This window comes from Gavialis gangeticus, unplaced genomic scaffold (genome assembly GCF_001723915.1).
Source record: "Gavialis gangeticus isolate Ggan-Ray unplaced genomic scaffold, GavGan_comp1, whole genome shotgun sequence".
NCBI lineage: Eukaryota > Metazoa > Chordata > Crocodylia > Gavialidae > Gavialis > Gavialis gangeticus.
In genome coordinates, this window is record NW_017728991.1 from 1,384,597 (window position 1) to 1,398,528 (window position 13,932).

The 13,932-nt window shown below is 54.2% G+C and overlaps 1 protein-coding gene across 4 annotated transcripts in view; it reads right to left on the minus strand.

The window, feature by feature from the left end:
- Nucleotides 1-13,932, minus strand: part of SLC38A10 (solute carrier family 38 member 10) — a 56,453-nt gene that overhangs the window by 16,805 nt on the left and 25,716 nt on the right. For all 4 annotated transcript variants that reach the window (XM_019515743.1, XM_019515749.1, XM_019515757.1 and 1 more), the window contains 4 exons: nt 8,555-8,702; nt 1,551-1,721; nt 798-1,271; nt 167-289 (listed from right to left, as the gene is read on the minus strand). In XM_019515743.1, coding sequence (XP_019371288.1) covers nt 167-289; nt 798-1,271; nt 1,551-1,721; nt 8,555-8,702 — 916 coding nt within the window. The remainder of the gene's footprint in view (nt 1-166; nt 290-797; nt 1,272-1,550; nt 1,722-8,554; nt 8,703-13,932) is intronic.

A 13,932-nucleotide genomic window follows, 5' to 3' on the forward strand; every position in this document is an offset into this window, starting at 1 on the left:
TCTGGTTGAGAGCGACGTGCTCCCCAGAGCAAGCTGGCTCAACCTTTGCCTCCCCAGAAGTCCATGCTGGGCACTGTGCGTCAGAGTCCCAGCACCACAGCCAGACCCCAAGCCCTCTCCCACCTCCCTCCCACACACACACAGACTCGGAGGCAGAGGCACTCACCCTCCATCTTGCTGCCAACACCCTCCGGGTGCTGCTCCTCAGCGTTGCGGCTCTCATGCTGCTCAGGTAGCTGCGCCAGCACTGGGTCCGGCCTGCCTGGTGGAGGCAGTTCCTGCCTTTCCCCTGCGGACACACAGACCCACAAGCCCGTTAGCTGGGGAAGCCGCTGCTCTGCAGCCCCTCTCCCCCCACCAGCCAGCATGGTTTATATATCCACCCAATGATGGTGAGGGAAGCTGTAAACAAATTTTTATTTAACTATCCAAAAGCCTGGTGGCAGTGAGCCAACGCTAACAACCTCAGCCAATTAACAGGCAACAATGGTCCTAGCTGCTTCTAGATGGGTGCTTCGCAACGTGTTACCTGTCAAGATCTCTCAGCTCGAAATCCCCAGCGAGTTTCAAGATGCAGGAGGACAGCCCAGTGTCTGACATTGAGCAGACCCACAAACAAGGGCCCGACAGACAGCATCAAAGCTGTCAAAGCACCCAGACCCCTCCCCTCTCCCCAGCAGCTGCTGGAGGGACTGTGCATATTTGCAGAATTAAAAGGAAGTGCTGAAAGGCAGGTAGCCAGGACCTGTAGCTCCCCTCACACACCAAGAGACACTAGCTCAGAGCAGGAGACTCACCTGGATCAGCCTCCTTCTCTGCGGGCTTCACAACCTCCTCCTCGTTCCCAGGCAGTTGGGGCTTCAGACCATCACCTCCCACAGCCTCCGCAGGCTCTCCATCCCCTGGCTGGGCAGCAGCTGGCACTTTGGCTTCACGTGGCTCCAGGTCTTTATAGGGTGGATGGCCGTTCTGCCGCGGGGCCTGCATCTCTGGGGCATCCCCCATGTCCTCGACGGGGCTGTCAAACTTACCCCGGGGCTGCTTCGGGGCCCCACCCTGGTCTGGGTGCAGCTCCTGTTTCTCAGGATCCAGCTGCGCGGGTCTAGCCAGCTCCTTGCCCGCGGCCAGCTGCAGTAGGTTCTCCTGGGCTCCTTCCTGGGGAACTTTGTTCTCCTCTGAGTCCTCCCGCTCCCGCCGCTCGTCAACCACCACCTCATCGTGTGGCACAGGCGGCTCGTGGCGGTGGGCCTCCCCCACAGGAAGAGCAATCCCTGTGCAGGGGGCCAGGAGGGGAGGTCAGGGGGCAGGCAGCTTGCTGAATACCCATGTGAACAGCTGTGCACCCTGCTCCCAGAGACTGCTGTCTGCCCTGGAGCTGGCAACTTCCAGGAAGCATTAGGCAAGGGATCTGGGTCCCAGGAAGGGCAGGGGAGAGAGCCTGGACTATGATCTTTCCCCCAGGATAACACTCTTTAGCCTGTGTCAAACTGTGGCCCCACAACCCCAGGCTCCCACCTCTTCCCCAGCCACCTGCCATGTCCTGACAGTACCTTGATCAGGCCGGTCAAGCTGCACTTTCTCCTCCTGCTTCTCTCCTGCCTCATTCCTCTCGGGCACATCCATGGGCACCTTGATCTGTGGCTGCTCCATCTCGTCCTTCTCATCTGGCAGTTTGGGCTTGTCGCGGTCGTCCTCTGCCCCCTCTGCCACCGGGTCCTGGTCTGTAAGCACAGTGCCGTGAGTGAAATGAGAGGACCTAGGATGGCACCATCTCTCCACCCCAGGCAGCCAGGCCCTTCCTATCTCAGCTCTGAGCTTTCTGCTCAGACAAGTGTCTTTAGCTTCCCCACCCAACCCTCCCCGCGTGCCTGTCCCAAAAACCAGCCAGCATCTCCCTGATTCCCCACCTTGGGTAGAAGGCACAAGCTACCACAAGCTGCTGCCGCCAGATGGCAGCCTCGGCCTTGCTCTTTCCTCTGAGGCTGATACAGGAAAAGGCTGGGAAAACTGGCTGCCTTCTCATGCAGGGCCCAAACCCACGTCCCACAGACCTGCCGGGGGCCTGTGGAGGTCACGTGCCGCTTTCCCTTTTTGCCTGTGGCTGCCAGCCAGGCTACGGGTAGCAGAGATGCCCAGGGAAGCTCCTTGGGTTTGCTTTTCATTTGCTGCAACTGCCATCACGAGCCTGATGGGAAGGGTGAGGGAGCTGCCAGACCCTAGCTAAGGCAGCCTTCAGCAAGGGCAACGCATCTCTGGAACCAGCCACCTCACAGGCAATGGTGAAGTCCCCATCTTTGGGCCTCTTATTTGGCGACCAGATGCTTTCCTGGGAGCTGCATCTGTCAAGCACATTCTTGGGCTTGATACCAAAGTTACTAGGTGGGATTCCACAGCCTGTGTCATACAGAAGGTCATCCAACGGTCCCGCCTACGTGAGCTAACGGGCCCAAAAACCCCTTACAGCCCTCTAAAACCAGAAGGCAGAGTGTCCATGCTGCAGAAGCGAGGGAGAGAGAAGGGAATCTGAACTCTGTGAAACGTATTCTCCCCCCCCAAAAAAATCCTCTTCCCCTTTCTCTCCCCCCTTTTGGGGGGAATTCACTCCATTAATATTGTTTAGTCTCATCACCGGCCCCCACCCCTTGACCCAACAGAACTGGTGCAATTTCTTCGAAGGGCCATTCGTGGGACGCAAAAACTTGCCACTCTCTGACCTGTGCGGGGGCCTCGCGCCGGTTGTGAAATAGATGGAGCTGTGCACGGGAAACCCGGCCTTGCTGCCATCGAGCTGAGCTCCGAGAAGCGCTCCGTTTCCCAGGATCCTTGGCCAAGTCAGCCCCATGGGGAGAATGGGAAACTGAAGCAACAGCAGGAGCTGGGCCAGGCATTTCCACTTGTCAGAGCTCAGGCTGCCTGTGAAACTGGAGGGGTCTGAACCCCCTGAAGGCAATGGCCAGGCCCCACAGCCTGCAAAAAAACTGGCTTTCTCCCTCGGGTCGGAGGATAAGGGCGAGACAATCCAGTGTTCCTGAACCAAGTCTGGGGGGCCGATGAGCTTCGCCTGCTGCTAGTGCCTTGCCCTCCCTGCAGCAAGGCTGTTCCCAGCCAGATCAGCCTTACTCGTGCCTCTGAACGTTACCGCCCCACCCCCGGCCAGCTCGAGGGAACTGCTAACTATGCACCTCAGTCCTCACTGCATTTAAGGAGGAAGGAAAGGGGTGAGGAGAGCGTCTCGCTCTCCACAAAGCTAAACACACGTTATTGCCCACAGCCCACGGCTGCCCACAGGTCCACATCATTAACACCAGGGTTAATTGTTTGGCAGCTGCAAAATTTAGCCAAACCGACTCTTCTGTCCTGCAACAGTTAAAAACGCAGCACAGCGGCCGTTTAGCCGAGTGACCTATTCGAATAAACCTGTGGCTGCCCGACGCTCTGCGGCAGGTGAAACTACTGAGGTCTCCAGGATACAATTAAATGGCTGGCGGAGGCCCCAGCGCCATAACGAGGTTTGGTCGTAAATCAAGAGATGGCTAGCGTGCTGCAGCACAACGCGGCACAACAACCTGCGCGCGCCAGATACCATCTCCACTCCGTAATAAGACAAAGTTGCCTCTGAGCCGTCATTTTCTCAGCAGGAAACAAAATTAAGTTCATCATCAGGGCGTGAATTAATGGCCTCTCACGCTGCATGGAAATCTGCAAGGAGCTATATGCGGTTTGTAGAGAACAATTTTGCTCAGGATGTGTAATAATCACTGTAACTGTCTAGTCGCCCTTCAGGTCCCTTTGGATAATGTTACAGTAATGCTGTGCCTCTTAATGTTTTATGAGTGGCGTTGGACTTTACAGGCAGAGGCTGAGAGGCTATAAAAGCTTCTTGGCTTACAACAACAACAAAAATCTCGGCATTCGACAGCAAAGAGGGCTTTCTTTGCCTTGTGAGGAAGTCCAGACCTCGGAGGCTTGCTGGTCGTCCAGAACCACCCCAGCTAGCAATGCTCTTTGGCGGCTCCTGTCTACGGTCGTCCATGGGCGAGGAGGGGGAAATCCAAGCTTTCTGAATCTTATTTTAAGTGGTTTGCCAACAATCTCTCTAGGCTGCAATAAACTCTCATGATTAGCAATCTTAAAAGCCTTCCCTCCCCCACAGCTTCTGGATGGGAGAGGAGCAACGGTCCCAGAAAGACATTAAATTACCCTTCACGTGGTTTTCATATCGCTCTTGTCCACCATGTTAAGGACCATGGCTCAAAACCCCCCATTGATGCAGCAGACCCCTCCAGAGCCTCTTTGTACCCACTCGGAAGGGGAAGGGGTGTAAACAGGACCAGACGTGCCCTGGGAAGCACAGGCGGGGCACGGGGCCCTCGGGAGGTTTTAGCGAGGGAAGAAAATATATTTTGGTGGGGGGGGTCCTTGTACCACGGTAGACCCCGAGCTATTCCATGTCCATGGCAGGCACCACCTCAGCCTTGCCAAGGGCTAGAGAGACCTCAGAGCCACCACCTCTGCAAAGGACAAGCTAATTCTCACTGCAACCTCCTGGGATGCCACTTGGACTGCCTTCCCCTGCCTGATCTACTACCCTGCTTTCTTCTCCCCACCCCGTGCTCCCTACCTGATGTGCTTCTCTGCTTTCTGCTCTTGGCCCCAGTGCTCCCTACCCAATCTGCTGCTCTTTTTGCTCCCTGCCCCATCTGCTGCTGTGCTGCCTCCCCCCCAACCCGATCTGCCACATGCCACCTACAGAGGCTGCCTGTGCCACTTGTGGCACGCACTTGGCCACCCCTGCACTACACGACGCCAAATGCATGGCAGGCTGCTAAGTGCTGTCAATCAACGCTGACACTTGACTCCCCTGGAAACACAACCCATCTCCTGGCACAGCTGGGGAAGGGCAACCTCAAGGGGATTATCTTTGTTCTTGGCAGTGTGGCACAGGACTGGGGTCACCTGCCTGGAAGGCCTACAAAAAAAAAGGGGACTCCTGCTAAGGAAGCAACTGAGAAAAGAAACACATCACAGCTGCACGGCTCAGAACATGGAGTGGGGCGGTCTTGGGTCCAGGCTCTTGAATACCGAGCACCCCAGAGCCCTACTGACATGAAGAGAACCTAAGGGTGCACAGCCCTGCTGAATGGGGCCCTTCAAGACCAGCAGGGGCCCTGGGTCCAGCCCAGCCCAGATCCGCTCTCAGGAGCTGCACCCCCCTCGCGTCTCTGACAGCATCAGGGGCATGTCTGCCATTCCAGCCAGCAAAACGATGCCACCCCTCCTGCCCGAAATGGTGACAGATTTCACAAGGTTATCGAATGGCAGCAGTGAAATTGGTTCACAGTTGTCTCCTGACACACCAGCAGTAAAAGCAAACCCAAATTACAACAGGGTGATAGCTCCTTTTCTGTGTCACCAGCCCTATTAAAAGCTCTCTCTCTAAAAGCACGAGGGAGAGCTACAGCAAAATCAAGCTGTTCCTATAGCTATTAGGAGTGAAGGGAGTAAATGCATTTCACACGCATTTGGGGGCTGCTCCCTGGAATAATTTACCCCACTCAGCTGGTGGGGAGAAGAGCAATGGGGCAGGTTTCTTCCAATCAAGCTGCCATGATATTGCAATGAATCCGTGAGAAAAGCAAATGTTCTGGGACCAGGCGACGCTAGGCTCAGGGCCCACGTGCGTTGGTAGCAAACGAAAGAGCTCAGTGCTGCGTCCAGCGAACCAAGTCCCAGCCAAGTCCTGCGAAATGTGAAACAGCAAATCCAACTGGGTAAGGACCGCGGCCCAGTCTCTTGGATACCTCTTCCCCAACGCAAGCAGCCGTGCTTCTAGGACTGCTGGGGAAAGGGCACTGTTGCATAAAGAGCATGAATCAGGCCTTTGTTACAAGATATTGCACAACGAAAGAAGAAAATGAAGCAGCAATGATCAAGTAAAGGAGCTGAAAAATATTACAAAATCTTAATCCTCCCCATGAGACCCTCTGGGGTGCTTTCAAATACGGAGAGAAATTGCCTAATTAGCTTTTTTTTTAAATGGATAATTGCCTTCATGAGCTTTCACAGGCAGCTTAGCAACCTTTTAACATACATACACACTGTATGTAATAGCAGAACATTTCTGAAAGGGGTTTTATACCTTCCCAAAGAGCCGCTGACAGTAAACCTCAAGCAATACAGGCAGGGGCCGTAATGGGCACTTGGGTGTCGTTAGTAAAAACACTATTCAGAGTTCGCTGGTCAATACGTGTTCACATAAAAGGGCAATGTTCTAATATTCATAATCTCAGGGCCCACAGGGCAGGGTTTTAATGAAAGTCTGTACAGTTCTGGTCTCCGCAACATCAAAGAGACCAATAAAACTCCTCTCACATGCTGACAGGCAAAAGTCAGACGGTGAACACAAAATGGTAAAAGGCACAGCCCAGCTCCGAGGTCTGCCTCAACGAGGCAACCCATCAATTAAGGGGGGGGCATGAGGGGCGGGGGGGGGAAGAGAGGTGGAAAAAGAATCAAGAACATGCTAAAAACAAACTGCATGTGGCCTGCGGACCAGCCATGTGTTTCTACTAAAGACTTGTGCAAGAAATAAGAACCAGATGTGAGCCAGTGGAGGGTGCCCAGGTGAGAGCAGGGACGTCCCGAGTCCCGCACACGCTTTGAATGACAGGATGCAGCTGCTGAGGAGGTTGCGGGCCACAGGCTAGCCCCCCTCTTTCCAGAACAAGCCAGGGCAGAAAGGGGGAGCAAGGGGGGGTGTCGATTAATGCAGGGCAATTCGTTACCACCCGATGCCGCGTCCCAGGGAGACGTGAGTCCCAAGCCTGGTGGAGCTCCGCAGGGGCACAGCAACAGGCGGGACCGGCCACACTGCTGGGCACACGCAATTCTCAGGGGCAGCAGGTGGGTAGGCTGCGTACAATGGGGCCCCGAGCCCGCTCTGCGGCTGGAGCTCATTGTTCTGTTTCCTCTCCCCAAGCCCATCTCCTCCCACCGGACGAGGCTTCAAAGTCAGCTCTAAAAAGCACCTAACTCCACTTCCCAGGGAAAGGCATCTCCCGGCATTCAGCGCCAGCCTCCTCCCTCCCTCTCACTGGCCAAATACGAAACAAACCCCGGCAGAGCGGGAAGGAAGCGCAAGCTTTTGCTGTGAACACGCTTGTTAGCATGCACGGGAGCACTACACCGCATCCCCAGGGAAGTTTAAGAAATAAAAATACAAGAAGCGTCTTCCTCCAGGGTAAGATTATTTAATCCAACGTCAAGTAGCATCTGATAAGGGCTAATGCCGACTAACTAGCTCTAAACGCATCTTGCGTGCGTGTAGGAGGGCAGTGAGGGATTCACTGTGCTGCATGATGATGGAACACAGGCTTCCTGCTCCAGCTCCCGAGTTAGCGTGGGGACGGGGCAGAGAGGAGGCTGTTAGCAAGTTTCGGCCCATGCTGCCGGTCAGAAGGCTGCTTCCTCCTCATGTCTGTAGCAGCTCTCTGTGCTGGTGCGGCTTTGAAACTCCACCGCAGTCCCAGAATTAAATCGCAGCCTTCCTCCCAGCCTACAATTCAGGGGCTAAGCATGCCTTTCACGGAGCATTCAGAGGTGCCCAGGACAAGGCGTCAGCCTGGACATACAAACCCCACCACTGCTGGAGACAGAGGGGCCTGGGAGAGAACATTATCATAGGCTGCACCAGCATCTCAGAGATGCTCCAAGCTGTTCAGCAGGAACCCAGCCAATGCCTCGGAGGGAGTCTAATCTCCGGCAGAGAGGCTGCCCTCATTTCACTTCCGTTCTCCAATCACTGGGAGGAAATTTCAAGGCCCCGAAGAACAAAAAAAAAAAAAAACCCAAACAAAAATAAAATCCAAACCCCAGGACAAAGCCCCAGATGAGGGGCACAGGAGGGTCATGCGACACCTGCTCGCGATGGCCTTGCGAGGCTGCCGTGCAGCTGGGGAAGGGAGCGCGGAGCCGTAATTCTATCAACGGCCCCAGTAAACAAATAATAAATAACGTGAACCAGTAAACAAAGCCGAGGCATAATCACGGGCTTTGTCAGAGCTAAAACTGGCTCCAAATTTATATCCTCGCCACCAAAAAAAAGAAAGAAAGAAAGTCGGCGCCCATAAATTTACATACCTTTGAGTGCAATGAATGGCTTGTTATTGAAACCTTGTACAATACACTGGCAGAAACATTGAAAGCAGCCCTGTTTTGGCTCCTTGTACCCTTCATACAGGTGGCCAAGCACAGTGCTATCTCCAGTCTCCGGCTCACAGAGCGTCTTTGATTGCCCAGGCTCGTGCAGTTCCCGAGCTCGGGCGCTAGAGGGAGGGTCACGGCCACCCCCTCCGCTGGTCCCTAATTCCTCACACTGGGAAAGCCAAGTCCTTGGTGTGGGTGCAGCAGGTTTTCTAGAGAGCTGCCACTGCACCCTTTCCTGGCAGTGCGCTCAGGATGCCCTGGAGATGCAGGCTCTCGAGGAGCAGCTATAAAGAGGACAAGGCATTCTGGTAGCAGGGTAGTACCAGGGGAACATGCAGTGAAGGCATACCTGCTATTTTGGCAGCAATGATGTTATCAAGTCCCTTGTCCAGATCAGCTGGCTCCAGCACCTCTATCTTTCCCGGAGGGTCCTCTGTTGCCGACAACGTGGTGTATGTGCTAATAACCAGGATTCCCAAGCCAATCCACAATATAACCTGCACAACAAGCCAGAGCCCCGGTTACACACGGAAAAACAAGCCCAACTTCTCTACAACACTTCTCCCACCGCCCCTGTCCCAAAACAACTCAGAGCGCCCAGCTATGACGGGCATCAATGAGCAGGAGAGGGCGAAACTCAAGAGGTGAACGGGAGAGAAAGGTATTTTCAGAAGAGGTTTCGATCAGGATGGGCAGAGGCAGGGAGGTGACATCAGGTGCTGGGAGCAGGAAAGGAGAAGGCTCTGGTGGCAAAGGTGCTCTGATCATGCCAACAAAGCTGTGGCAGGGCTATGTGATGTAGGACAAGGCAGATGCAACATAGCGGGGTTTTTAGTCAGTCAATCGACTCGGCTTAGAAGATGCCCACCGTTCGTGCCCGGATTGGGACATTGGCGAGTTTACGCTTCTACCACCGGGAAAGATAAGTTTTTCTCAGTCTCCAAAATGATGCATTTGAAACAAGCTTCCTTGTCCCTTTTCCCCAGCCCAAATAATGCAAGAGGGTGCAGATGCCTGAGATCCTAACCAAACTGACTGAATGATTCCCCACATAATAGTCAAGAGCAAGATGAAAAGGCAACAGAATGGAGCTCAGTGCAAAGAGAGGACTATGGTGGACTTCACCGCCATCAGAGAAGGGAAACCTATTTTCTCAACCCGAGCTGGAACATCCCACAGAAACCTCCCCAGTCAAGGATGCTGGTGGAAGGAGCCAGGCTGAAAATCCAGACCTGCCAGTAATGAAGGCAGGAATCTCTCCATACTCGGGAAGTCTGGAAACACGTAGGGCATTCAAGTCAGGTGGAGGGTGCCTGGCTAAGTAGCTACCTGATAAGAAGTGATCAGCAGTACAGGCAGAGGGCACATCTGCCTTGCTCGAGCGGTGGAACTGCCAGACGCCTTGCTGCTCCACCTAATGGAAGAGGCCCTGGTTGAAAGCATTGTGCGGACAGTTTGTTGGCTGACAGCGTGGATGGTGAAGGAGCTTTAATTAAACTCTGCTGTATTATTTTTACCAAGTTAATCACCATAATTGTCCCTGCCAGAGATTCTGGCAGAGCTTTCTCTGCATGTCAACACAGTGGCTGGCGAAAGGTGGCGTTGGAGGCAGGAGGGTGGTTGAAGGGACCACGGCCCCCAGAACAGGCCTCTGCCTCCCTGCAAGTGCAGCACAAAGGGACAGAAAAAGAATGGACAATTATGTGCAAAATAGAAAATGCCCCTTGGGTAGAGGCCATGCTGTGGGGACACTTGTAAGAGAAGCAAGGGAGCGGGCTATCTACCCTCACTTCCTGAGGTCAAGCCCATCTCAGTGCCCCTGGCTACAGAAGCAGAAATGCCCAGACAGCTCAGACCAGGCCTCCTCTACACGTCATAACTTCAGACCACCCTCACGAGACATGCTCTGGCTTCACGTGCCAGCTTCATTCCTCATCCGCCACATTTCCTGGCTGCTGCCCTCCCATGGCCTTGCTCTACTGGCTGTCTGCAAGTTTTTTGGAGGCATGGCTGCTGTCTGCATGCTCTGAGCCCAGACAAGTCATCACCGCTACAGGCATGTCACAAGGAAGTCCACAGGGCAGAGTCTTTGATTGCAGAGGAAATACTTCTGTGGTAACCATCTCCCCGCTGTCCGAGGGAAACAAGGCTGTGGACTGAGTGCCTCTTGCAGAATGATTATGTAGGTCATTCTCATTTATACTGCAATTATCACCCAAGGTCTATGGTAAACCAGGCATGGCCGGTTCAAGTGCTAAGCAAACATGGAGGAAGAGCTAGTCCCTATCCAGCCTGAAGATAGCAGATGCAACAAGAGGGTATAACAAACATGTAAGAAGTGCACAAAGGCAGGAAGAGGGAAACAGGAAGATTAGGTGTTCATGCAGGCTGGGGCCAAGCTGGATGGCTGAGACACTCAAAGGTCTGAAGCCCCTGCTGGGACTTACAGATCTACTACTAGCTGGCAGTTTCCCACTGCCATCCTGGTAAAAGGAAGTGTGGAGAAAAGGCTTTGAAGGAGGGAAGCAGCTTTGCGTATTCATCTGGGGAAGCGTTTCCTGCTCACGGCGGCATGGGGGCAGGCATGAGGGTGCCTGTGGGAAAGCAGGATGAAAACAGCCAAGGAGCCTGGCATTGTGTGGGGAGGCTAGAATGGGGCGAAGGCACAGCACCTAAGTAGGGTGGGAGTCTCAGTCATCAGGAGCTTCAAAGGTTTTGAACTGGATGTGGGGGTGAAGGGAGAGCCCATGGAGGACCAAGAAATGGCAGGAGGGAGCTGTGGTCAGGCCAGGGGCCAAGAAAACTGCTAGTCTAAATATCCCTGGGGCCAGAACAGACGTTGAGTGAGGAGGAAGGTGATGGGAGAAGAGGCCACTCTGGACAAAAGCTCCAGCCAAATGGTCAGAGAGCAAAGGCCAGATCTTAGAGATGTTATGGAGGAAGCAGCAGCAGAATCTGGTGGCTGCCTGGCCGTGTGGGTGTCAGAACAGATATCCTGCTGCACAACTCCTGCCAAAAGTGGAGTCAGCAAGCTGGCCCACTCTGCCCTCACCTCTGACCCCAGCCATTTCCTTTCTCCAGTTCATCTGACGCCCCTGCAGGAGCCCAGCTCTGTGACTTGAGACCTCTGCCGCCCGCCTCCAGAAGTGGGAGCGGAAAGGAAGAGTGTTTCCACAAAAGGGTTCCTGCTACACCAAAATAGACCTGCTAGAGAGAAAACAGGCCTGCAGGAAGAGCTGATAAGTTCAAGCCTTTTATGGGGTATTTACTTAAAATCCAGGTCTCAGTGGGAACCGTAGGCTGAACAGGCTGGGGGGCTAATCGCAGCCCTGGACCCTGTGTCCAATCCCACAAGCTCCTTGGCCTGGGGAATGCTCGGAGTTTGTTCGCGAGCCAACTCTGCATCTCGGTACACCCAAAATCAGCCTGGGCTCTCCCAGGCTAACCTCCCTGCCCCAAGGGAGGGAAGGAGGACAGCACGATTCCAAGCCAGCCCTGACGGCACCTCTCAGTCCTGACATAAGCCACACACAGCAGGGAAGGGCAGTGAAACTAGAATAAAGGAGGCCAACACCAAGGTCCGTAAGAACATAATCAGTGCCACACTGAGTCAGACCCATGGTACGTCTAGCCCGGTAGACTGTCTCCAACGGGGCACAGCAGATGCTTCAGAGGGAGAGCACCTAACTGAATATGTTGAGAGAGATCCATCCCCTGTTACTTCCTGGGATCTGCCATGATCGGTTTGGAGATGCTGGAAGAAACATCTCTGGCCATTCTGTTTAATAGCTGCTAACAGATTCACTGTACACGAATTTGTCTAGTCCCTTTTTGGGACCATTTCTGAATCTGCTGTTACAACCAGGAAGTCTCCGATGTGCATAAACAAGGTCTTGGGGCTCCACAGTCCACCAAGCCCCCCACCCCATAATGAACGAACATGGGAACAGCCTGCTGGGGCTGGAAGCTGGGGGTACAAGACTAGGACCATTGACTACAAGACAGATGGAGGGAAAAGGGCTCTATGGAAAAAAGGCCACAGTGCCCTACAAACAGTGAACCCAGCAGGCACCAAGACATCTTATCCCAACAAGAGCCCAGGTCCACCAGGCCGTGCTGCCTACAGAAGAGCCCTCAAGTCACAACAGGCTCCTTCTAGGGTCAGTGACTGCTGAACTGCTCCAACAGCCCCCAAAGCTCAGGCCCTGCTGCGTTAAGTGCATTTTCTGGAATCCCCCATTACAGACCCCCAGGAGAGGGGCCTGTATTATAGGTCACAGGTGAAATGGAGTTGTTCTAAGCAGTGCTGCTCTTATAGGGTTAATTATTAACACCCCCCCCTTTGCAGGTGACTAACCATTAAAGTAATGGAGCTGACACATCCGAGTCCAGCAAGTAGCAATGACCTCGCTGGAATGTAAGGAAGACAGACATTTATTTCTCTTCTCGGGCTTCCCGTAATGCCAACAGGGTAATTACCAGATCTTCACAAGAGCACTTAAATGAGTATAAAGGAACTCTGTCTGCTCCCCCCTCACCACTGGGTCAGGCTGAGGACTGCCAGGGAATGACAATGAAGGGGAGCAGCCTCATGGCTGGCTCCACTGGACAAGGTAAATCTGAAAGTCACCTCAATGCGACTGAGGAGCCTCCTGCTCCGTTACAGAAGCCCAGGCTGTCCCAGGACACCCCCAGCAGGTGCTGGGAAAGCGACTCGGTAGAGGGCCGCACACACTGCCGAAACACTTCTCCAGGTCACACAGGACCCCATTTTGGAAGCAGGGAGAAGGCTAATTGCAAATCAAAAGACAGAGGCGGAAGGCGAGGTCCCTGCTGGACTTCACCATCCAGCACATGGGATGAAGGGTGCTGCCCCCAGGGGCACGGAGGCAGAGCCCGGACGGGTGCCATGTTGCAACCCTGACAGCGAGGTACAGGGCAGGGAGTTAGGCGTCTCCCTTTCCTTATGGTGCAGGCCAGGAGGACAGCAACTGCTTGCGGCTCCCAGGAGGGGCCTCTCCAACACGCCTGTGTCAACACAGCCCAGCCAACACCTTCCTGTTAGAAGCAAAGTGCTTTGTTTACAGACCTCGGGCCGACCTTCGACAGCTCAGTGCCAAACCTCAGCCTGTCCCCAACCCCCAGCTCCCCCAGGGCACCTTTCCACCCAGTTACCCCATCGCTGCTCCATGTCAGGCAGGATCCAGACCTGCATGCTCTAGCGGGCCCGCCCGACACTGCCAACCACAACAAAGGGGAGGATTTCCCCGTTCGCTCACGTCTCCCTGAGCCCGGCCTTAAGCTCTGTAACTTCCCCGTCGCTCTGTTACCTGATCATCTTTCCAACATACCAAGCCTTTTAACTAAACCACCCCTGGAGCTTAATCCACCCTGCAATTCCCAGACTCTGGCTTGCTGCCAGCTGTTGACTGACCAGCTGTCTGTAATAATTAACAACTCCCTGGCAGAATCCAACGCCCTTTGCTGGCGAACAGAAACATCTGGGGATGCGGATGTCCCGCCCCCTCAGAAAAAAAAAAAAAAACGCTGCTCAACTCCTAATCCAACTTCTCCAGCTTCTAGCTCAAGTCCGTGCTGTCCTTGGAGTGAATGGGTCTGGATTCTAGGGCGTCCCTCAGGACACCCACAATCTTCCATGGGCTGAAAATCCCCTGCAACTAGCTACGAGATGGAAGACCTGCAAGCAGGAAGCAGGAGGGAGGAGGA